The 25,986-nt window shown below is 35.8% G+C and overlaps 1 protein-coding gene and 1 non-coding gene across 2 annotated transcripts in view; both read left to right on the top strand.

Annotated features, from left to right (window-relative positions):
* The window catches only part of DLGAP2 (DLG associated protein 2), a 248,892-nt gene that overhangs the window by 47,593 nt on the left and 175,313 nt on the right, over positions 1 to 25,986 (top strand). The window contains exon 2 of the mRNA XM_044660924.1: positions 9,657 to 10,726. Coding sequence (XP_044516859.1) covers positions 9,725 to 10,726 — 1,002 coding nt within the window. The 5' untranslated portion in view covers positions 9,657 to 9,724. The remainder of the gene's footprint in view (positions 1 to 9,656; positions 10,727 to 25,986) is intronic.
* LOC123238500 lies at positions 14,440 to 14,588 on the top strand. The gene has a single exon (XR_006505662.1). It is a non-coding gene; the product is annotated as a U11 spliceosomal RNA (small nuclear RNA).

Genomic DNA, 25,986 nt, shown 5'->3' with positions numbered 1-25,986 from the left:
GTAGTTTTGTGCATTTTGCTTTGTTTCTAGCTATAATAATGCCACAAAATTGATCAGTGAAGATAATAATGCTTCTCAGCGTATGTAGGGTAATGATAATGAACAACTGTGAAAAAGCTGAACTCATCTCTCCTTGTGATCTTTATCCTTAGAAGTAAAGTCAATGTAGTTAGTAGGAAGGAGAAACTCAGTATATAGTTGTTTTTAATAAATGAATTACCAGATACCGGAAGGGAATGGAAAGTTAAATAATAAAAGAATAGCAAATGTGCTTGCTGAGCCAGTTAGTGAATGTTTAAACATTTTGAACAATTGGCAAGATGCTGATGAACTGAATAGCAAACTTCCTAGGTGTCAAAAAAGGAAGAAAGGTAATTGTTTGTTGCATATGGAAACCAGTGAGTTCAATTTCTCTTACTGACAGAATAAAATTATTAAAGCAATTGTTTCCTTTGCAATGAGGACAACTTCATCATGTGAAATGGGTATGGAAATTAGTGGGAGAAGGTACCTATCTGAGTGATGTGAGATAGATTGGAAAGAAAAAGAAGACGGTCTCAATGAATGGCCTCATTTTTTTCAGTGAACTATAAGACAAGGCTTTCAACTAAGAGGATAAGAGGAAGGAGGAGTTATGGGAAGTTTGAGGAGGGAAAGAAATGTTTGGAAAATCCACTATGGTGAATGCAATAGTGAACTTTCTAGGGGTATAAAGATATTGCCTTGCTGTAGTTGAGATTATGTAATAAGAATTTATAGTATATCCAATAAGCAGAGTTTGATATTTTCTTCAGCTTTGTTCAGGAGCAAATAAATGTGTGTATAATCCATGGTTAGGTTTTGGCAGGGGAGTAACAAAATAGGACCAAGAACTCAAGAGAAGAAGAGAATGTAGAATTGAATTTGTTCATCAAAGAGTTAGGGGTAATGGACAAGAAATGAGAAGAAAGGGAATTAGCAATCACAGTGAAGTCTTAGCAACAGGATTAGGTCTTATAAGGCAAAGAGAAAAGAGGAATAACAACAGATTATGATCATATAAAAGAATTTCAGTGTTTATCAACTTGGAAATGAAATAATGGTGGGTGATGTCAAGATCCAGAATATGACCATATCTCTGTGTAGCTGAGGAGAGTTGGAGCAGAAATTCATAGGAAATAAATCTAATTCATTTAAGCAACAGGAACAGATACTAGATTCACCCAATGTTTCTAGAAAGTAGAATATGAATTCAGGTCTTCTTAATTCTGAATTGACTTTCTTTGTACCACATCATATTGCTTCAGAGCTCATTGCCATCAAAGTTTTAATAATACATTCTACCTACTAACAAAAATATCCTCAAATTTCTGGAGTTTTAAAGTTTACATGATACTTTCCTTAAAACAGGCCTATAAAATAAGTAATCCACATGATATTTGCCCCATCTAATGGGTGAGGAATCGGGGAGCTGAGGTTAAGAAAACTGCTAATGTTTTCACAACTGATAAGGATATAAGCTAATAAAAACAAAAACCTAGAATTGAAGCCCAAATCTTTTGACTCTCAAATAAATTTCCAAATTCCTTAGCTAATGCATTAAATATTTTTATACATGGTGATAAAAGCCCACATTTATTTTTCTTATTATTTACAATGTAATATTTTATGGTTGTACTTTTGATAATGTTTTAAGAGAGGATATTTAAGTTCCTTTATATTCATATGAGAATTTGAGCATAACTGTTGCAATGGAAATGGGTTGTCACTGCATTGTCTAATCAAATTTAATGTATTTTCAGTTAAACTTTTCTCTTTTATACTGTTCTTTTATGTAGCCATATTGATATTGTAGCTTCTAGGCTAAACATTAGCCTGAAAGAAATAGGATACTTGTAGGGAGCAGTAATGAGCTTCCATTTTAATATGATGTGAGGCTGAAATTGTTTAAAATTATATATTAATGCTAAAATCAAGTTGAAGAAAATAGGTTTGTGACTTTTCTGGCTCTGTAAAATCTAGATTACAAAAATGATCTTTGTTATTTTTCAGTTGAATATTGAATATCCTTTGAAAACTTGCTCTTAATTATATTCAAATATACTAGAAGCCTATCTAAATACATGGTCCTAATATGGTACTGCTGCTCTAACTAGAATTCAACTGTAGCAAAAGAAAGCTCAGATTCATGATTACCTTGTAGCTACAGTTATATCTTCTCTAAGCATTCTGAGATGTTATAAAGTGAGGTTCTCTGAAGAGACAAAGGACTTTATTTCCCTCAGATATGGAAATATTTGTAGTAAGAGGATGGAACTGAGGGGCTGCCCTTGTCTGGGAAATAGCAGAGCACCTCTGCACGTATTTGGCAATATTGACATTTCTCATTGTCAGTCACATTCTTCAGGTATCTATTACTGTTTTTTTTTTCAGAAATTATTTAATGTGTCTTCCCTGACAAATTTCATTCCTCTAATAATTGATTGTCAACCCTTGATATGGGGATAGGAATTGTTTAATCTCTCTAAATAAGTCATTTTTATCACTTATTTCACCACTCACCTACACATTCCATATATTCAAGAGAGATTTAATTAGATATCAAGTCCTGGGATGATTTGCATCAAGTCATCCCTCCGTGAACTTGGTCTAAGAGGCAAATCAGGTCAAAGCAAAAACCTGAGATTCTATCATATGATGCTTAAAAGAGACCCAATACTTAGTCTATCCCATCCTCCTTGGAAAATTTGAGAATTCTTGCCATTTACCCTAATTCCTAACCCTCAGTAGTACCCTCCTACCAACTAGAAAACTGTGCTTCCTTCCTTTGGCTTGAAACTCAGCCCCCTGTTACTAAGCTTCAGTGGCCAATGAATGAGCACAAACTCATCAAACTAATGATAAAACTAATGATATCAAAGTTGCTGAAGACCTGGTCCATAACCATCTACATATCTAAAACAGAGCTCATTATCCTTCACCAGAGAAGAAAAACTAAAGAACAATCTCCCTACTGAATTATGTTATGTTTGAACATGAATAATGTTGCAAAATTTTTAAATAAAATACTAGCAATAAAATTGCAGCAATATATCACAAGGGTGATATATATCACCCTTACCACTCCTGGGCCAAGGACAGTCCCTAGCCCGGATGAAAAAGGAGGAGGGTTGGGTGTGGGGCTAGCAACCCCACCCTGTAAAAACTACATCTGCTAAAGAAACTGCAACCTAAATTAGGGGCAGCTGGGCTAGTTCAGTGGAATGAGAGCCAGGCCTAGAGACGGAAGGTCCTAGGTTCAAACCCGGGCTCAGACACTTCCCAGCTGGGTGACCCTGAGCAACTGTGTGACCCATTGCCTACTGGTTGTGGCCCTATGCTCCTTGAACGGAGTTCCAGGATTTAAAAAAATATATATATATCACAAGGCTCATACACTATGACTGAGTTGGGGTTGTGGTATCAGAAATGGTTCAACATTAAGAAAACCGTCAGCATAATGTTGATCGTATCAACAACAAAAACAACAGAAATCATATGAGTATCTCAATAGATGCAGAAAAAGCTTTTGACAAAATGAAATGCATTTCTATTAAAAACACCAGAGAATATTGACCAAAAAAGGAAAATGATAAATATTGAAGGGATGAGGAAAAATGGAACATTAATACACTACTGGTGGAGCTTTGAACTGATACAAGCATCTAGAGAGCAATCTGGAACTGTACCCAAAGGGCCATCAAACTGGATATACATTTTGACCCAGGAACGCCACTACTATCTCCATATCCCAAAGAGATCAAAGATGGGTGGGGAAGGGAAATATACCTGTGCAAAATATTTATATCAGGTCTTTTTATGTGACAAAGAACTAGAAACTGAAGAGATGTCTTTCAAGTGGAGAATGGATGAACAAGTTGTAGTATATAGTTGTAATGGAATACTATTGAGCCATAAGATATGATGAACATGATGTTAGGAAAACCTGGAAAGACTTATAGAGAATGATGCAAAGTGAAGTAAGTAGAACCAGGAACACAGTGTATATAGTAACAACAATAATGTATGATGGTCAACCGTGAATGACTTAACTATTATCAGAAATGCAAAGATCCCAGACAATTCCAAGGGTTCATGATGAAAAAGGCTATCCACTTCTATAAAAGGAACCAATGAAGTCTAAGTGTATTTCCTCCATGAATTTTTCTCTAGTGATATGTGTCTTTTTTCACAACATGATGAACATGGAAATATATATTATGTAATAACACATGTAAACCTATACCATATTACCTGTTGTCATGAGGAAGAGAGAGAGTGAAGAGAGAAAGAGACATGGATTGGCAGAATTTCAGAAAACAATTATTAAAACTGTATCTACATGTAAATGAGAAACTATAATAAAAAGACTATGTATCTATTTTATTTAAATCTATATATGAACATGTCTCTTTAGTCTACATTGTCAACTCTTAGAGCTTAGGGCTGCTTTACTTTTGTCTTTGCATTGCTATCACTTAGCACAGTGGCTGGTACATAATATATACTCAAGAATTTTTCATTTATTGAATGAACTCAACTGAACTATGAACAGAGCACCCCACCTCAATTCTCACACTGCCTTCTCCTTACATCTTTTTTACTTCTGGAACTTCACTCAGAAATTTTCAGTGGCTCCTTGTTGCCTCCTGAATGAACTTCTTTCTCAGACATCCTATGCCCTCTATGTTATGTCACGCTACTCTTTATTCCAATTTTATATAACTCCTCTACACTCAATCTATGTTTCCTATCACCTGAAAATGGCCTTGCCTTCTCTAGCCTATGGGATTCATATTTTTTACTTTGCCTGAACTATTCCAACACTCTTCCATGTGATTTTATTCCTTTAAAACCGAGTATTGTATTCCTATAAGGCCCAGTCTCAAATGTGATTATGTCAGTAAACCATTCCTTGGTGCTCCTCTGATAACAGTTTTCCACTCTGCACCTCATATAACATTGTGTTTGTAAATGCTGTAGTATACTTGGCAAGTAATAATGTATATTATCATTTTCTTTGCTTTTATCTCATTCTTAGACTATATACTACATGGGGATAGGGACTATATTTTATCTTACCATTGTACTATTGAACAGTAGCATCTATTCACAGTAGATAATGTTAGTTTAATGAATGAGACTGATTATACAGCATCTCTTCTGGACTACTCCTAGCACTCATAGATTGGTATACCAAAAGGCGGCTGTTACCTTGGCTTCTAGGAGTAACTCTGGGAGGCTATCCTTGTACTATTATTTGTAGGTAAGGAATTCCCACTACTATGTTTCCCACTAAGAATCAACCAGTTTGAAGAACAGGGAAAATTTACCTATCAGATTTCTTGGTAGGAAAGGCATTTATGAGGAAACAAAAGATGGAAAGTATTTTGAGGTATAAAATGGATGATTTTGAGTACATTAAATGGAAATGGTTTTGTTCAAATAAAACAAATGTTGCCAAGATTAGAAGGAAAAGCAGAAAACTGGGGAAATTTTTTAAAGAGTCTCTCAGATAGAGGTCTTAAATAAAAAATATAGAGAGAACTTTGCCAAATTTATGGGAATATGAGCAATTCCCCCAATTGATCAATGGGCAAAATATCTGAACAAATGGTTTTTGGATGAAGAAATCAAAGTTACATATAGGCATAGAAAAAAATTTTTACTCATTAGGGAAATGCTAACCAAAATAATTCTGAAGTATCATCTCACACCCATCAGATTGGCTAAAATGAAGAAAGAACAAAATGACAAATGTTGGAGGAGATGTGGAAAACTGAAGATACTAATATACTTGGAGTGGAACTGTGAACTGATCCAACCATTTTAGAATACAATTTGAAATTACACCTGGAGAGCTATAAAACTGTATATATCCTTAGACCCAGCAATTCTATGGTTATGTCTATTTCCTAAGGATATCAGAGAAAAAGGAAAAGAACCTACATGTTCTAAAATATTTATAGCAGCTCTCTTTGTGCAGGGGAAGAATTGGAAATTGAGGGAATGTCCATCAATTGGAGAATGACAATAAATTGTGGTATATGATTGTGATGGAGTACTACCATGCCATAAGAAACAATTAGATTAATTTTTTAAAAACTTGGAAAGAACTACATGAGATAATGAAGAGTGAATTGAGAACCAAGAGAACATAATATACAGCTGCAGATTTAATATTTGAAGAATAACTTGTGAATGTTCACCTCCAAGGAATGAATTGAGAAATGGAAACACAAAAGATAATCTATAGATTTGTCAAATAATACCTTCTATAGAGTGTGGTGGGAAAGGAGGAACTGACCAAAAAAACGTAAAAAAAGAATAAACCACTTGACATGATCAGCTCTTATTCATTAATAAGTAGTAGTAAAAATAAGAGCTATCAATCATCCCCCCAAATATCTGGGCTATATGCTCCCACAAACACTCATAGCATCTGTAGAAAGAATAGGGATAAATCTAGGATACAATGCTAGTGAAGCACACAAATAGGGAGTACACCTATCAAGATTCCTTACAAGTTGATTTGCAGAGAATGAATTCTTTTCTCTCTTCATACAGTGCATTCTGTGGTCCAGCTCTTATTTACCAGCCCTAGATTTCTCTCAAGTTCATAGCCTGTTGACTTCTCCTTTAACCAGGGACTATGCTCCTTGAAGCAGGTTCATCTCTCAGGCAACTGTCTCTCAATATCCATGTCTATCTAGAGTGTGTGTCTCTGCCTTCTCACCTGGACCTAAAATTCTTTGAGACTGACTGACAAGTTATTTAATGGAGTAGTTCCTTCTGGTGCCCTAGCAATTAAACTGCTAGGTACTGTGGCTTATGGGAAGGCGGGGGTCAGAGGGAGAGAAATCCTCTCTCCTGTCCTCCCAAACACTTATTATTCCACATCTATTCCAATTAGTGACTGATTTCCAGTCTTGAACAGCTGAATTTCATCCAGGGTGTAGCTATTCAAAAGCCCCAAAGACCAAGCTAATTTGTTTGCTCAGCCAATTACATTGTTCCCTTCCTGAGACAGATAGTCTGAACCCCATAAAGAGATCCCAAGGTGTTACACCTTGTTAACAAATTAAAACCTTATCATCTGTAACTGTATTCTGTGACTAAATCAAATGGGCTGGGGTTTAGGCATTAATCCCAAATCCTTTATAAATGAAATCATGTGGTAACACATTCATTCTCCAACCAAGACAAATAAAATTGCTCTGCCCACTCCATATCCCACCTCCACATCTTCTTGATAGCCTTAGTCATTTAATTCTTCTCAAATGTAACTTCCTCATTTATAAAATTGTAAGATTGGACCTTTGAAGTCCCTTCTAACTCCAAATCCCATAATTTTATCAGAGAGTTAAAATAATATGTTGGAAAGGATTTTGGAACTGGAGTCAGGAAAGATCTAATTTTAAAATCTTTCCCTTTCCATTTTGAAGCCATGTGGCTTTGAGCAAGTTGCTTCAACCTGAGGCAGCTAAGTAGTACAATGCATAGGGGACCAGGCTTGGAGTCAGAAAGACACTGTCTTCAAATCCTACCTCAGACATTCATCAACTGTGTGACTTTAGGCAAATCACTTAACCTCAATTTCCTAAACTGTCAAATAATAATTTGAAGGATTGTTGTGGATCAAATGGGCTAGTATTTGTGAAATAGTTGGCACAGATTAAGCATTGAATAATTTTTTTCCATCCCTTTACTTCTCTTACTTTCCATTTTTACATCTCCTTACCTCTTACTTGATAGGGCTTTTGTGATGCAAAAATGTTTTATAAGTCTTAAAATGTTATAGACAAATGAACTATTATTATGTTAAGACATCTTTTGCCCATTCAGGACTCTCTTGGCATTCCTTTTCATTTGTCTGAACATATTTGTAACTCATGTGATTTGTCCTAGGGCTCTCATTCCACTAAGGATGGCCATAAGGATAGGGTTTGTCATCTGAAAAAATGTTTAAATTTATTTATTAATTTGTTTGTAACATTAAAGTTCCCAAGTATTTCCTTCCCTCCCCTCCCTACACTAGAGAAAGCATCATTTGACAAAAAGATACATGTATATATAAAACTATGTCTTCCTTGTTTCTATTTATCAGTTCTTTCTCTGGAGGTGATATATACAAGTTATTCTTCAAATAATATTTCTGTTGCTGTATAGAATTTTCTCATTTCTGCTTCTTTCACTCTCCAAAATTTCATGCAGGACTTTCCATGATTTTTCTAATAACCCTGCTTGTCATTTTTATGGTATTATAGTATTTCTTCAAAATCATATGCCACAATTTGTTTAGCCATTTTCCATTTGATGGATACTCCCTCAGTTTCCAAATCTTTGCTACCACAAAGAGAGCTGCTATAAATATTTTAGAACATATAGTTTCTTTTCCTTTTTTCTAAACATCCTAGGGGAAAAATGCCCAAGGAAGTCAATTAAATGTCAATTATTACTATCATTTTGTAGCAAATATTAAATACAGGAATATATAGGATATAATTATGTGATCTGAAATGCTGCATTTCAAAATATCAAGTCCTGATGCATGTAAACATGAGGAATATTTAATTTCTTATCAAAGTGAAGTTTTTACTAGAGTTTTTTTCCCCCTTTTTAAGTCATTTTCCCAAACAGCTTTATGAATTCATCAGATACTGATTATCTTTACTTACTGAAAGCATCAAGAAGCCAATTGAAATTTTACCATGTAGAAATTAAAAGTTTAATATTTACAATAATAACATACCATAGAATAGTAAGCAGTAGTGGGGAAAAAAGTGATGATAAAAGTGAAATGAGCAAAACTAGGAGAATGTGTCACATAGTAAGAGCAATAATATATGATGATCAGCTGTGAAAGGCTTCACTATTATCAGCAATGCAAGGATCAAGGACTGTTCCAAAAGACTCATGATGGAAAAGTCTATCCACTGCCATAGAAGAAACTGATAGAGTTTGAATGCAGATTGAAGCATACCATTCTTCATTTTATATGTATATATATGTATGTATATATAATATTCAACCTTTACATAAATGTTTCTCTACTATAAATGATGTGTCTTTTCTCAGAACCTGATGAACATTGAAATATATTGCATGATAGCACATATACAACCTATATCATATTATCTGCCATCTCAGGGAGGGCCAGAGATGGGAGGAAGAGAGACAGCATGGGTTGCAGAATGTCAGAAAACAATTATTAAAGTTGTTTTAGGGGCAGCTAGGTGGCTTAATGGATAGAGAGTCAGTCCTAGAAAAGGGAGATCCTGTGTTCAAATTTGACCTCAGATATGTCCTAGCTGTGTGACCTTGGGCAAGTTACTTAACTCTAATTGCCTAGCCCTAACCATTTTTTTTCTGCCTTGGGACTTATACTTGGTATCAATTCTAAGACAGAAGGTAAGGGTTTTTTTTTAACTGTATCTATATGTAATCTGGAAAAATTATTTAAGGAAAAAGACATTATAACTTTGGAGACCATTGCACTGTCAAATAGAAAATGAATCTTCACTGATGAAACAGTAATTTGTATACCTGATTCCAAGTGGTTCTTGTTCAAAATGAATTAAGGCTTCCACCAAAATTTTAATTAAATCTTTAATAATATTTCTGTGTTTTGTCAACAGATCAACAGTACTCATGGTCACCAACTCAGCACTTCAATGAAGAAAGATACTCTCCTGCTCCAAGGAATATGAAAGGATTATCCAGTAGTCGAAATCAACCACAGTTATGTTCCGGTCATACCTGTGGCTTAACACCCCCTGAAGATTGTGAACATACCCACGACCACCTTCATCATGGGCAGGAGCCAAGGCAATCATACCTGCTTAGCCCTACAGAGAGCTGTCCCATGGATCACCATCGCTGCTCACCACGGAGCTCCATCCATTCCGAATGTATGATGATGCCCATGATGATGGGCGATCACATGTCCAGTAGCACTTTTCCCAGAATGCACTACAGCTCACATTACGATACAAGGGACGACTGCGCCATGTCTCACGCTAGCACTAAAATCAATCGGATCCCCGCTAATCTTTTGGATCAGTTTGAGAAACAGCTTCCTCTACACAGAGATGGATTCCATACTTTACAATATCAGAGGACTTCAAATGCTGCAGAACAACGGAGTGAAAGCCCAGGGAGAATACGACACCTTGTCCATTCAGTTCAGAAGCTTTTCACCAAGTCTCATTCTTTAGAAGGCTCTTCCAAAAGTAATGTCAATGGGACCAAGAGTGACAGTAGAGGGGAAGATCATCACCATGGCCATCCTTCTAAGCATAGCAAAAGGAGCAAAAGCAAGGAGCGAAAGCCTGAAAGCAAGCATAAATCTGGAATGAGTAGTTGGTGGAGCTCTGATGACAATTTGGACAGTGATAGCACTTATCGAACACCCAGTGTGGTGAATCGACACCACGTGGATCATATCTCCCATTGCTATCCCGAAGCTCTCCAGAGTCATTTTGGGGATCTCTCCCTAAAGACTTCAAAAAGTAATAATGACATGAAATGCTCAGCATGTGAAGGCTTAGCTATGACTCCTGATGGGAAATATATGAAAAGGAGTTCCTGGTCGACTCTCACAGTAAGCCAGGCAAAAGAAGCTTACCGAAAGAGTTCATTGAACTTAGATAAGCCTCTGGTCCATCAGGAAATTAAGCCTGCCTTGAGGCCATGTCATTACCTTCAGGTAAGTAGCCGTTATTCTATTACTATAATTTGCTATAATAATAACATTGATAGGAAAAGCTAGGTGCGCTTCAATTCTTTATCTGAAACATCTCCCTAAGTATGATGAGACCATTGTTTTAATGCCTCTCAGCCTAGGGAATATAAAAAGAAGCAAATTATTATCCCATATTAATGCTGGCTCCATTTGAAAGTTGAGTAGGTTGGTCTAATGTAAATTAGCCTGTAATCTTAATGAGTTTCATTTACTATGCCTGACACAGTACTGTCTTTAAATTTTAATAACACTAATATCTCTGATTATGGAGAAAGAATGTCCATTTCTTTGGAATGTGGATTAAATGAATTCACTAAAGGACATAATAAACTAGCGGTATTAGATTGTGAAGAGCAGAATCTTGGGGAATATCCCTTTTCTGACATTTCTGTCACCTAATCATAACTATACTGAATACTCACTTCAAATATTAATTCTACCTCTTTCAATAATCATTCAATTAATCAAAAATTCAGGGTCTATTATAGACTAGGCCCTTTGCTAGAAGGTAAGGATACAGATACAAAAAATGAATCAATTCCAACTCTCAAGAAACAATTTAAAGAGGGAAGAAAAGTCCATACAAAAGTATGTGCAGAATAAATATTTTAAAAGTACAAATAAATACGATATAGTTAAATACAGTTTGTCTTTACAGTGGTTCCCAAACTTTTTTGGCCTAATGCCCCTTTCCAGAAAAAAATATTATTTAGCCCCCTAGAAATTAATTTTTTTAAATGTTAATAGCAATTAATAGGAAAGATAAATGCACCTGTGGCCATCACCACTCCCCTGGATTGCTGCAGCACCCACCAAGGGGCAGTAGCACCCACTTTGGGAATCACTGGCTTAAGAGAAAGGTCACCAGAAATAGGAGAGATTAAGAAAAAAAATCTGAAGATGGAAATTTCTTCTGTCCCTATAGTATCATCTTTTAGTTACATAGTAAAGCTATTGGGAAACCCTAAACATCTGACTCTCTTTTGTCTTCTGAATTACAAGTCATAATCTACTAGCATTTGGAGCAGCAGCTAAAATAAAAATATAGAGAAATGAATGTATGAAAACACATTCATTAAAATACTGTCAAGAATTTTACTAAGCTATGGAGATACATATTTTAAAAAACAAGATAGTCCCTGTTCCCAAATTGTTCACACTCTAATTAGAAAGATAAATAGTATAAAAGAAAGTTCAGCTGAAGGGAATATGGAAAGGCTCGAATTGCTAAGGATTCAGTGGCAGAGCTGTTGTCCAAAAGTCTTTAGGACTCCTCTGAATACTGGATGATTGGCTCCCTGGAGAATCTATAGAATATAGAAGCAGAATAAATGGTAAGGTCAGCTAGTCCTTCATTTACTTGGAAGCAATAGATTTATTAATTCCCGTCTCTTCCACATAGTATACAGGCAAGCAGACTAGATGACATCTGGGAGATGTCAAAGCACGTTAAGGTTCACAAAATGCTTAGCATATATTATTTCATTTGATCATCACAAAAACCCTGTGAAGGAGATATTATTGTTGTTCTCATTTTACATTTGGGAAAATTGGGCCTGAGAGAAGTTATACAACTTATCTAATATCATACATCTTTTAAGTGTCTGAATCAGGATTAAAACTCGGGTCTTCATGATCCTAAATCCAGCATTCTAATTCATTATTCTATGTAATTGTCACAAAATAAGGATAATAATAATAATAATAATAATAATAATTCCTGGAACAATTTATGGAATAGCCAATGATATAGCTAAATGCACTCTGGATCACCAGACAACCAATGAATTGAACATATAAATAGACGTAGGCTTTCCTCCTGAGTCAGAGGATGTGCAAGTCATCACAGTAACACCTGATACAGAAGAATATCTTTCCAAAGCACAGCAGTTAGATTTTAAAAAGGAATGCAAAAAAATAATAAAAATAATAATAAAGGAAAATACTAACCAAATTGTTTTCTCAGAGAAATGAATATATTATTATCCTTTATGACCATGGCAGACACTTAGGCTCCCGGTCGTAGGTGGTTTTGGAAGACAGAGTCAGTCTACTTTTGTTTTTTAAATTTCATAAGGTCAAAATAAAACCAAACTCTATCAACCCTTTTGAGCTTTGCTTTTCTGGGTGAAGTCACTCAAAGTCACTGCCATGAAACTGCTCTAGAATTGGTGATGGTAGTAACCTGGACTGATCTCAAGCCAGCCAGGCAGTTCTAAACATAGAAGAGCTCATTCTTCATTGGTCAGTTGTCTTGAGTTTTGGGACCTTGGTGTCAGCTTTGTGCCTAGCAGTTGACTCCTTTCTAAATTTCAGCATCAGATCATAGTAATACTAATGGAGCTTTAGACTATTACCAAGATTCTAGAACTGAATATCCTGAGATAAGGACTGACTTTTGGTACATTTACGATGACTTCAAATCTTGAAGCAAAATTTACCTTTCCCTCCATTTTATGTCAGTCTGCTTAATGTACTGAGAAAAGCACAGAGCAATGAGGTTAGAAAGCCTGTGTTCAAGTCTTATGTCAGTACTTCTTAATTTACTCTATGGCCCAAAATAAACATCTTAATTTCTAGATAACAGTACTTCCTTTTAAAATGATGATTAATGTTTTAACATTCTTTTCTCCCTAAATGTTGAATTCCAAGTTCTCCCCTCTATTCTACCCCTCAAGATATATACTTACATCTGCAGAATTATTTCCTACTAGTCCCCTCCATATACTGTATGTGCCAGCCAAACTAGACTGCCCAAATATGGCTAAATATGCCCTCACTCAATACCCTTTCTGCTTTTGCTCATACTCTTTCCTGTGCCTATAATGTTGTCCCTCATCATCTTTGCTTATTGAAATGCTACCCATCCTTTAAAGCTCAATTTAATTGTCACTTTCTCTTTTTGAAGATCTCCCCAGAGTTCCCCAATGGCAGTGACCTTTCTCACCCCTTCAAGAGCACCATTTTGTTTTGCAAATCTCCAATACACTTAGCACATATAATATTAATTGTAGTTATCGCTCTTCATGTTTATCCCCCTTCAGGACTGCAAATTATGTGAGGGCAAGTTACTAGGCCCTATATCAGCCTCATTTCTTCCCTCATATTTAACCAAATGGTTGCTTAATAAATGTTTGTTGAATAAATAAATAGAGCAGCAGAAGTCAATGCAAAAGTTGAAACCTTTTACAAAAGCACAGAATAACCTTTTAATTCTTCTTTAATTCTTCTTTCTCTATAGTACACTAAGAATATTATCCAATCTAGCCTTTTCCTGTATTATTCCTCCTTCCAAATTAAAAATCTCTCAGCCATCAGACCCCTACTAGAGGGTAGTGGTAGCCCCTGCTATAAATATACATTCAGCCTTAAAATCGCATGGTACATTTTAAGATGAATTCACTTTCTGTATTTCTTTTAAAACTTTACCTTCTGTCTTAGAATCGGTACCAAGTATCAAGTCTAAGGCAGAAGATCAGTTAAGGGATAAGCAATTGAGGCTTAAGTGACTTGCCCAGGGTCACAGAGCTAGGAACTGTCTAAAGCCAGTTTGAAGCCAGGCCAGCCCAACTCCAAGCTTGGTTCTCTATCCACTGTGCTATCTGGCTGCCCCACTCCTTTTGCCTTAATACAGACTTTAAAAAGTTCTGAATACCAATAAAAGGAAATATCTCTGCAAAAAGGGCTTCTGTCCTGCATGGCACACGTTGAGCAGGGGGGGGGGGGGTATTCTCAGCTGTTTTTCGTGCGGAATCGACATCAAGAAATTTTGGAAGCACAATTTTTGTTACCTGGGAAGCTGGTGATCATTGGTCCTGGCACCCTTTCTATACTGTAAAAAAAGAAAAAGAAAAAGAAAAGGAAATATCTATGTCACAACAAAATAGTAAAGCAAGCCAATTTTATTGAAGGGTAGCTACACCCAAAACAAAGCCCAACATGGTAGAAACAGGTCAGATCTGATCCACTATCTAAATCTGGAGAAAATGGCTTTCCTTGAAAGGTAAAAAATTATTCTTCAAAATGTTAGAAAATACATATTTGCTTTAAGAAAAAAAAAAGGATCCAATAAACCTTAAATGAGTTAACTTGCTCTAGTCATTGCTAGAGGGATGATTGTATCAATCCAGACCATCATTTACATACTACAAACATATATTCTTATCCTTTGCAAGTTTTATCCATGTGTTCAAAAAACTCAACATGCAAAAAGGCCTTTTTCTAGATTTCTTAATTTTACATGTGTTTCAGTGGAGCAGAGCACATGGGTTGTCTACCTTCCATCCCTTACTGTCACAAGAAAACCCATCCATTTCCCCTTTTATCATTCATCTTCTTGGTGATATCATTTAAGCAACTTTTAGTGCTCAATTCTTGGTTGGTATTAAACTTCAAGTTAGTTACACTCTCCACAATTCACTCCATTGCCTTTTGTGTCATTTTCAACTTTAATTTAGTTATCACTAAGTATAATAATAAATCATATTAAATGATTCTGACTCCACAAGCTGAATATATGTATGTATATAGCATGAAAGAACATTACAACATTTGGTTTATTTGGATAGAGACATTGCCTCAGAGTCAGGAAGACATAGGATCAAATCCAACTTATGACATACAGGACAAATAACTTAACTCTTAGTTCTCCAAACAGCTTTCTAAGGCTATAAGTTGCAAAGCAAATATGAATTGATTTGCCTTGCAAGGAGTTTCTCAACCAGAGCTTACTAAGTTTTTAAGCCTTTGAAGATGAATACGGTAATAAAATGCATCTCTATCCTCCAAATCCTAGTCTTACTAAGTTTGAAATGCACATCATCAAGTTCGACCATTGAGTGATGATCCATTTTTCAGTCACTGTAACCCTCAAACACCAGAGATCCAGTCAGAGAGATATTGTATTCTGCTTTGGGGAAAGAGGAATGATACTGACAAACCACAGATCCTTGATGAGTGAGAATGGGAGGCAGAATGGTACAATGGGAAGAATGCTGGCTCTGAAGTCAGAAAGCCTGGTTTCAGATTTTGCCTCTACTGCTTATTATGAATGATGCCTTGCCTATTCATTTTAACTTCCTGGAACCCAGTTTCCTCATCCATAATATGAGGAGATTGGATTAGATAGCTTCTGAGGTCCTTTCTAATATTAGCTCTATTATCCCTTGAAGCATTTTTATATGGAATTATGTTGGAAGAACATTAAAGGAAATTTTACCAAGTATAAAATTAATCTTCATTTAAAAGCTAATTAAGACATAGAATTAAGCTATATCTGTCTGATGAAACAACTGATTATACGTTATTTATTTTAATTTTCTTAGCAGTAGAGGGCTACCTTCTGTGCCCTATTAAAGATCCATTGAAAGGAGCTTCTCTATACTAGTCATTGTGATGGGGCATCCTTAAAAAATGAAGTAAATACTTCTTTTACAATTTATATTTATAGATAAATGCCAATGACTATTTGTCACAAAGCAGAAAACTGCTTTTAGGCAGGCATAGCTAGGGTTAAGCCATGGAATTTACCATAGTGGAGTTATCCAGGAAGTTTCCTTGTTCCTCCACCTAGAGAAGGGTCAAATCTAAGTCCCCTCAAGGTTCATCCTAGGATAAGGAATAGGCAGGAATGACACCTTTGGGAGAGTTGCTTCCTCTCTGGAGCAGGTATGGGCCCAAGCAGAAAAGGCAATGCAATTCTAGAACAGCCTGGTGGATAGGTAGAAGGCAGAGGTGCGATTTCCCTGCACTGTTTTCTGCCATTGAAAAGGAGAACCTTGAAGAATCTTGCTTCCCTGGAGAAGGGATATTATTCTGGACCCCCTTCTACCCAGAGAGGGAAGCAATACAGCTTCCCAGCTCAGGGACAAGCAGTAAGTTGAGAAAAGGCCCTCTAACTACAATATGGCAACAGAGAGAAAGAATTTAACTGTCCAGGCTACATCCTGGTAAGAGATGTCCTAAGCTATATATTCAATTCCGGGAGAAGAATAACACAGGAAAAACAGTTCCAGAGGGACTGTTCCTACCACAGCTCCAACTGAATTTGCCTCAGGCACCATAATTCTGAAATAAAGCTTTGCTTTTAGGCATGTTTCATAGCAGAGCAGGGTTTCTGTTCAGGGAAACTTACCATATCATCTCTTGGTCTATATATATGTTAGTCAGTGCAGTCTGAACCACATCAACTCCCTGGGGCAAATTCCTCCAACTGACTGACCGTGTATTAAAAAAAACTGGCCTTTTCCATACAAATGAAACTCACTTATTTATGCACTACATTTCTCTCTTTTCCTTCTTATTGTCTTTTAACCAGCATGGTCATGGCCATTTTAAGGAGACATTAAGATGAGCATCTCAGGAAATGCTTTTCTTTTCTTTTCTTTCTTTTCTTTTTTTCTTTTCTTTTCTTTTCTTTCCTTTTCTTTCCTTTTCTTTTCTTTTCTTTTCTTTTCTCTTCTCTTCTCTTCTCTTCTCTTCTTTTCTTTTCTTTTATCTTTCTCCCAAAGTTGTTTCTGTGCTAGGACTCAATTGAATTGCAGCCCAACATTTATCTAAGAGTTTCTTGTACATTTTCTTCCATGGGAATTGCTAGACTTTTTTGGTGAAGAATACAGGTTCTTGGTGTGTGAACAGAACCTTATTTAATTTTAAATCTGAAAATTAGAGGGAAATAATGGGATTATCCACAAAGGCAATAGGAAAAAGTATAGGAAAAAACTGTGAGGGAAGAGATTATAAGAGAATCATAGAATTCAGGCTGGAAAGAACCCTAGAAATAATTTATTACAGCCGCCTCATTTTACAGATCAGGAAACAGGATCAGTAAGGCTAAATTACTTTCTGAATATGGTTAAGTAGCAAAGCTGAGATTCAAATTCAGGTGCCCTGATAAAGATAGTTTAAATTTAGGATCCAGAAAACTAGAAAGCACTTCTTCTGAGCAAAGGATTGGGCTGGACCTATGTCTTTACTTTAGACTAGGGAATAGCTTCAAATGGCTACCTGAGATCTTAACTCTACTGATAATCCTTAGACAAAAAAGCTGTTAACTTCCATTTATTATCTCTTACTGTTATAGACCTGAAATGAATAGAAGGCTAGTTCTCAAATCCAGGAAGACTTGAGTTCAAGTCCTTACTCTGAAATAAATTAGCTGTGTGACTCTAGAGAAGCCACTTAGATTTACAATTTTCTAGGCACTATAAATTGCAAAGGAGGTGTTGACTTTCATAGGTAGCAAGAATTTTTTCACCTGGGAGTTCTTTACACCAATAAAATTATAGAACCATATTGTATCCCTTATATTAGTATTCTCAGAGTTTTCAAACCATTAATACCTTCTATGCTTTACTTTATTTTATGAAACCAGTTTTCATCATCTTTTGTCTTGTTTATTATACATAAACAAAATAAATATTTGCCTTGTTTTTGCAAGTAGTGGTTGTGGGTTTGACACTTCCTATGTCATTATTCTTTCTTCTGTGGAGAAGGAATCCTAGGCAATAAAGAGAAATGGAAAGATATGGAATAATGAAACTTCTTCCTATAGGGAAGTATTTAAAGTATCCTCCTTTCACTCCTTGAGAGGGTACAATATCCACCTTTCTAGGGTTGAGTCAATTAATCAACCAATATTTGCAACCATTCCCTGGGATCTTGGGAAAAGATTGCAATTCAAAATATTCCAAAACTTGGAAGAGTAGGTGGAAGTTACATAGCATCATATTTTGGCTCTATGTAATAAACAAAATTCTTAATAATTAGAACTATTCAAAAGTAGCATGGACTACCCATTAAAAGGCAATGAGTTCTCCACTTGAGGGCTATAAGCAGAGGTTGAATGACCTCTAGTTGCTATAGAGATTTCTCTTAAGATCCACATTAGGTGGGCAGCTGGGTAGCTCAGTGGATTGAGAGTCAGGCCTAGAGACAGGAGGTCCTAGGTTCAAACCCGGCCTCAGCCACTTCCCAGCTGTGTGACCCTGGACAAGTCACTTGACCTCCATTGCCCACCCTTACCAATCTTCCACCTGTGAGACAATACACCGAAGTACAAGGGTTTAAAAAAAAAAAAAGATCCACATTAGGCCAGATGACCTCCATTGTCCATTCCAACTCTTAAGATTCCAAAATTCAAACTCCATCAGTCCTAAAAATAAAATAATCCTTTCCATTAAAGGTGCCATGGAGAAGAGTGATAAAACCAAGATCACTGAAATTTCCACCATATGCATGGATTTAATACAACCATTCACTAACATTTCATAGATGGTTATAGTGTGTCCTACCCTTCAAGTAATGCTGCTGACATGGTTAAATGGATAGGAAAGAGAGGATAAGAGGTATCCTCCTTCCCCTTTCCCATCTTATACACAGAAAAAGAGATAGACATAGAGACAAAGTCAGAGAGATGGAGACAAAGAAAAACAGACACAGATAGTCACAGATAGGGATGGAAGGAGGGAAGAGAGGGAAAAGACTGATCATTACATATTTCCTGTATGGTGCCAATTGTGTTTATCCAAAGTCTAAAGAAACTTTATCATATGTTTCTGTAGGATTCTAGAAAAACTTCTTCATACCTCATTAGAATTTTGTGTTTTCATTATGGTTTTTCTGTTGCTATATCAACTGTGGTATGGGAGAGACTATACTTCCATCACCTCCCCAGAAGGATATAAAAATATTCAATTAGGAATTGCTGTATGACCTAGTATATATACTAAATTCAATTGAATTCATTCATTTATTCAATAAGCATTTATTAAGTGTCTATAATAGAACACAGGGGAGATATAGGGATAAAAAAGATTAATAGTTTATGCCCTTAAGGAATTTTCACTGTAATTGGGAAGATGGCATGTACACAGATAAGAATAAAATAATACTAATAAGACTATAAATGCCTAAGAAGTATATTGAGTAATTTGACATTTACTGTCTTTTAAATTGATAAACCTACCTAAGCCATATTATATTTTAAAATATAGTAGTATTAAAGCAACTATTCAAAGTGCTGTACATATTACTATTTATTATATAAAAATAAGAATATGGAAATCAATTTCTTGGTTTAAAATGGATATTATTTTGGTTTTGGAATAAAACCCTTCAAGGAAATACATGAAAATTTGTATGTCTACACTCTGCATTGCAAACCACTTGAGAACATATATCTGTCATCTCTCTAGTTCCTGCATAGTGCCTATGTGGGATACATGGATACATGTGGGATACATAGATACATGGAACATGTATCAACACAAATAGAGTCATACAAAAAAATCTCATTGAGTGATCTTTGAAGCAGAGTAAAAAAAAATAGGTGTTATGGCATTCACAAAAATGAATGTCCAAAACTGCTTTCAGAAAAAAGTATTTGACAAAGTTTAAAATTAACAAGTAGAGTTTCTCATTTTAAAAACCAAAGTTGTTTAAGCCTACATAGGAATGTAACAATGTCTTTTAGTTTTTGGTAGGGTGCCCAGTGGTACTTTACAGATGAGTCATTAAACAAACAAATATATAAAGAATATGTTTTAATAACCAAACCTCTATTTTTTAATTTTCCTATCTACAGTGTCTAAAAGCTCACATTAAACTCATTATAAAACCAGCAGATTCTGTCTCTACTCTGAGGTTCTTTGTTTCCAAAATTTCACATTAAATGTTATATTTTTGGTTGATTTCTTGACACCTTTTCCCTGTCTGCTCTGATGAATACAAAGATCATATTAGACCAGGTTCATTGCTTAACTGAGAAGGAAAACTTGGATCCTAAGGCCAGATTTTACATAAACCAGTTTTATGATCTTGGAGTTGAGACCCTTTGCCTGTTTCCGCCTCGGTCCCACAATATGTAAAATTAGAGGATTAAACTAAAAACTCTCTAAAGTTATTTTCAATTCTAAAATCAATGAGTCCGTGATTATAGTATCCCTCTCTGCCACTTACCAACTATGCAACTCGGATCAAATCTCTACTTTTCTCTGTTTCATATGTGAAGTAGAGATAACAATACTTTGTGTTTCCAAAGGCAGGAGACTAACTTTTAGACTGTTTTTTAAAGAAATATAACCTCCAGGGAATTTTTTGAGTCCCTTTCCACCTTTAGGATCCATGTTACTGTGTGATCTTATGACTATAATTAAGCCATGCTTTGAAAGAGGCAAAATGAGGACAGTGATACAAAAACTGCATGTAGTCAAATTTACTTTTTTGTCTAAATTCAGAAAGAATTCCTAAAAGTCTAGCCAAATTCTCTATTTAGGGCTTCTTCCAGAATGTCAAAGGAACTGACTTAAATAGATTATTATCTTTTTTTTACCATTACCTTCTATCTTAGAACAGATGCTAAGTATCCATTTTAAGGCAGAAGAAAGGTAAGGACCAGGCAATTAGAGTTAAGTGACTTGCCTATTTTCACATAGCTAGGATGCGTCTGAGGTCAAATTTGAACCCAGGTCCTCCTCCTCTGTCCACTGTGCTACCTACCTACCCTTAAATGTTAAAAAACGGAAAAAGGTAGTTCCTGAATTAAATTTTTAAGCAATCATGTTCAAATTCATTCATCCAACAAGCATTCAGTAAACACCTGCTACATACTTATCCATGTGCTAAGTGCTAAATATATAAATTTTAAAACTAAGCAACTTCTGCCCTCAGAAGCTTACATTCTATTTTAGAAATACGAAATAGGGAAAATGCTGCCTTTGAAGTTCCACAGCAATTTCTGTGGAAAAGTGTTAGACATTTTAAGTGTCTACTAACTCACTATGGATCGTTGTGGTATGGTTGCTAAAAAGCATATAACATTTATGCCTCAATAAAAAAGTACAGTGTCCAGATCAAAGGTATTCCCAGTTCAATGTATTTGGCATTAAGTATCCACTATTGGAATACTGTGGCCATTTATGGGCACCTTCCCTTAAAAGGGGTATTGTTAACAAATTAGAAAGTACAGAGGAGAACAATAACTTGTGTGTTGAAAGGTCTCAAAGCCTTGAATTAGAAATATCTGAAGGATCTTGGGAAAATTAACCTGGAAGAGCATAGACTTAGAAGAAACATGATTTATTGTTCATTAAGGTTCAACTCTACATGACCCTCTGAACTAAGTGTCTGTGGGATTTAATTAGCAAAGATACTGGAATGGTTTACCATTTATTTCCTCCTCTAGTTTCAGGCAGGGGTTAAATGATTTGCCTAGGCTCAAATTCAATGGCTAGGAAGTGTCTAAAGTCACATTTAAACTCTGACTTCACCTTTTACCTTTTTGGTCCCTCTGACTCCAGGCCTGATACTGTCTATCCAGGGGACCACATACCTGCCCCAAAAGGAACATGATAGCAGTCTTCAAATACTGTGATGTGGCAAGAGCATTAATTCTGTTTTTTTCCAGAGAAGAGAAGGATGGTTGGTTAGAAGTTACAGGCTCATTTCAAATCATTAGTTAAACCTTCCTAAGAACAGAATGTTTCCTTCTCCTCTAAGAAGGGAGCTCCCTGTACTAGAAATATCCAGTCAGGGAATCTGTTAGCATAAAAGGGATTTCTGCATCGGGAGACAGTTTCAATCAAATAAGACACTAGTTGGCCTTAAAATACCACTTCAAGGCTTTGCAGTTACCATCCATTACCTCAATTTGTTACAACAACTCGGTGGTAGATGCTATTATAACCTTCATCACAGATTAAGAAAACTGAGATTCAGAGAAATTAAGTGGCTTTGTCATGGTCATACAGCTAGTAAATACTGGAGAAAGAATTCAAAACCTGGTATCTGCTAACCATAGTACCAGCCTTCTTTTTACTATATCACTCACTAAAGCTGTTTTCAAAGTGCTTGAAAACAATAGAACATCAGCTATTATTATGTCTTTCAGGATGCTTTCTGGCACTGTTCTTCAAGAATTCCATGAATGTTCCTAGAAAAATGCCCTCTCTTTAAGGGAAAGGAAAGAATAAGAAAGCAATAGCAATACTGGCACCATGTGGAGTACTGGCATCTTTGGAAGCCCTCCAGATCCCAAGGAAAATTTTAAGAGAAAAAAATCATTAACTAAGAAAAATGTTTTACTGTGCAATAAATGCATACTTAACAGGTCTTGAAAGATATTGTGAGCACTTAGTTTAGAGCAGAAATTCTGTGTGGATAGTCAATAAGCATTTGTTAAATGGCTACTATGTATCCAGCACAGCATTAAGCACTAAGTATATGAAAAAAAGGCAAAATTTTAGTGATCACATTCTAATGGAAGAAGCAATATACAAATAAATAGGTATATAGAAAATATATTCAGAGAATATATATTATGTTCTCTTATTTTTATTTAATGTCACATCAGAAGCCTTTATGAAGATATCTTTACAGAAGAGGTTAATTTATAGCCTCTTTAATTATATATTAAATATATATATTGTAATATACTTCTATATCACAAATTTAATAGTGTATATTATTATATATTGCGTATATAATACATTGTGTAATATATATGTTAAATTATAGTTCTTTAATTATAAATTAAGTGTAGAAGTTCCCATTGTACAACAGTTTAGGATTCCTTAAACTCAGAGGACAGCTTTTTTTGTAAATTCTACCTTCTGTGGTTTTATTTATCCTATTTTCCATCTGATTTTTCTTTTTCTTCTTATAATGGTGGAAAGAACACTGCTTTTACACACAGAGAAACTGTTCTAATTCAGACTCTTCTGCTTAATATCTGTTGGACTTCAGGCAAATCATTTAGCCTTATCCAGACCTCAATTTTTCTTATTTATAGAATGAGGGGAAGGTACTTACTAGGTAGCTTCCAGCTTCATTTCAGTTCTCAGCCTATCATTCTATGATCTAGATCTCTCATCTTGATATATCAATTCTGCTTTTCTTAGTCAATCAATCAACAAACATTTATTAAGCACCTACTATAGGCCAGAATCTGTGCCAAGAACTAAGGAGGCAAAAGATAGCCCCTGCCTTCAAGGAGCTTACAACCTAATGGGGGAGACAACATAGTAGTAAATATATACAAAGCAAACTATATAGAAGAGAATAGGAGAAATTTTAAAGAAAAAGAAAAGACACTAGAATTAAAGGGAATTGAGCAAGTCTTCCTGTAGAAGGTGGGATTTTTAGTTAGAATTTAAAGAAAGCCAGGAAGGTCACTAGTAAAAGTGGAGGTGGGGGAGTGTTCAAGGAATAGGAGAGAAAATAGCTGAGACAGAAAAATGGAATGTCTTATTCATGGAACAGCCAGAAGGCCAGTATTACTGAATGGAAGAGCACATGGTAGGGAGTAGTGTGAAAAAGTCTGGAAAGAAAGGAGGGGACTGGGTTATGAAAAACTTTGAATGTCAAACAGAACATTTTGTTTTTGATCTTGAAAGTGGTAGGAGGGAAGTGTGTAAATGGAATTAGCTCTAGCCCATTCATAGTCAAAACTCTACTTACCCTAGATGATATCATCCCCACCTCCCTTAGTGGGGAGGGGAGATGAGTTAATCACACATGACAATAAGTAACAAATCAAGAACAAGGGACTGCCCTTTGGGCAGTCCAAATCAGTGTAGAGGCTGCCATTTGTCCATTTGAATTAGAGGTGGACCCACAGGAAGTGACGAGAGACACTATCTCTTCAAGTATGTTGGTTACTTCCTGTTGAGGCAGTTCTAGCTTTGAACTTGGTGTTGAATCATCTTGGCTGAGACCTCAGGCTGCTTCTACTCTGAATTGTCATGTGGGTAAGTTAGGCTGACTTCCTTGACCTACCTTGGTGTTTCCAAACTTTACCTTAAGTAGGCCTTTACCTCTCTGATTGCTAAGGTCTTGTGGCATATAATTTAGTTTAATTAGCCTTTTAACCCTCTCTTTCTGTCCAGGCCTCTGCAGGCCTGGACTAGCCTCTCCCTCCCTCTATTTCCCTACCTTTTACCTTCCTAATTGTAAATAAACCACCTTAAACCTGATCCTGACTTGGGTCTATTTTTAATTATGGAATCAATCTGAATTGTTGATTCCTGGCAGCCACACTTTAAATATATACCTGTAAAATACCTAAAAATCTCTCTCTTACAGAAGAAGTAGCTTCTTGGAGTTTACTGAGTAGGGAGTTAAATGATCAGGCCTCTGCTTAAGAAAATCTCTTTTGTGGCTGAATGAAGTCACAGGAAATAATGATCACATGTCACTTATGATCAGCTTTTTTCAGGTATTAATAGTCTTTTGAAACTGGGAAAGATCCAAATGGTTACATAAAAAGTCAAAGCAAGAAAAAGTTTAAACTATAATTTAGCCCATATTTCCCATTTTTTAAAAAAATCCTTACCTTCCATCTTAGAATCAATACTGTGGATTGAGTCTAAGAAAGAACAGTAAGGTCAAGGCAGTGGGGATTAAGTGACTTAACAGGATCACATAGTTTAGAAGTATCCATCCGCAGTCAGATTTTAACCCAGGACTTCCCATCTCTAGGGAAGATTCTTATTCCACTGAGCCATATAGATGCCCCACAACCCTCTCATTTTTATTTATTTGTTTGTTTGTTTTTTTAAACCCTTACCTTCTGTCTTGGAACCAATAATGTATATTGGTTCCAAGGCAGAAGAGTGGTAAGGGCTAGGCAATGGGGGCTAAGTGATTTGCCCAGGGTTACACAGCTAGGGATTGTCTGAGGCCATATTTGAACCCAGGACCTCCCATCTCTGGGCCTGACTCTCAATCCACTGAGCCACCCAGCTGCACCCCCCCCCACTCTCTCATTTAATTTTTTTAATTTTTATTTAGAATATTTTCCCATGTTTACATGATTCGCGTTCTTTCCTTCTCCTCTAACCCCCCCCCCACCATAGCCAACATGCAGTTCTACTACATTTTACATGTATCATTGATCAAGATCTATTTCCATATTATTGATAGTTGTACTAAGGTGATTGTTTGGCATTTACATCCCCAATGGTATCCCCATCAACCCATGTGTTCAAGCAGTTGTTTTTTTTCCTGTGTTTCTACTCATATAGTTCTTCCTCTGAATGTGTATAGTGTGTTTTCTCATAGGTCCCTCATAGTTGTCCTGGATCATTGCATTGCTGCTAGTAGAGCACTTTAAGACCAAGCAAGAGTTTAAAAAATTACAAAATGTACAATAAATCATTTTGATTACATTAAATTAAAAAGATTTTGTACAAACAAAACCAATGCCACCAAAATTAGAAGGGAAGAAA

The sequence above is a fragment of the Gracilinanus agilis genome, chromosome 2 (assembly GCF_016433145.1).
Source record: "Gracilinanus agilis isolate LMUSP501 chromosome 2, AgileGrace, whole genome shotgun sequence".
Taxonomy (NCBI): domain Eukaryota; kingdom Metazoa; phylum Chordata; class Mammalia; order Didelphimorphia; family Didelphidae; genus Gracilinanus; species Gracilinanus agilis.
Note: the sequence above shows the minus strand (reverse complement) of the source record. Positions and strands in the feature narration are given on the sequence as shown.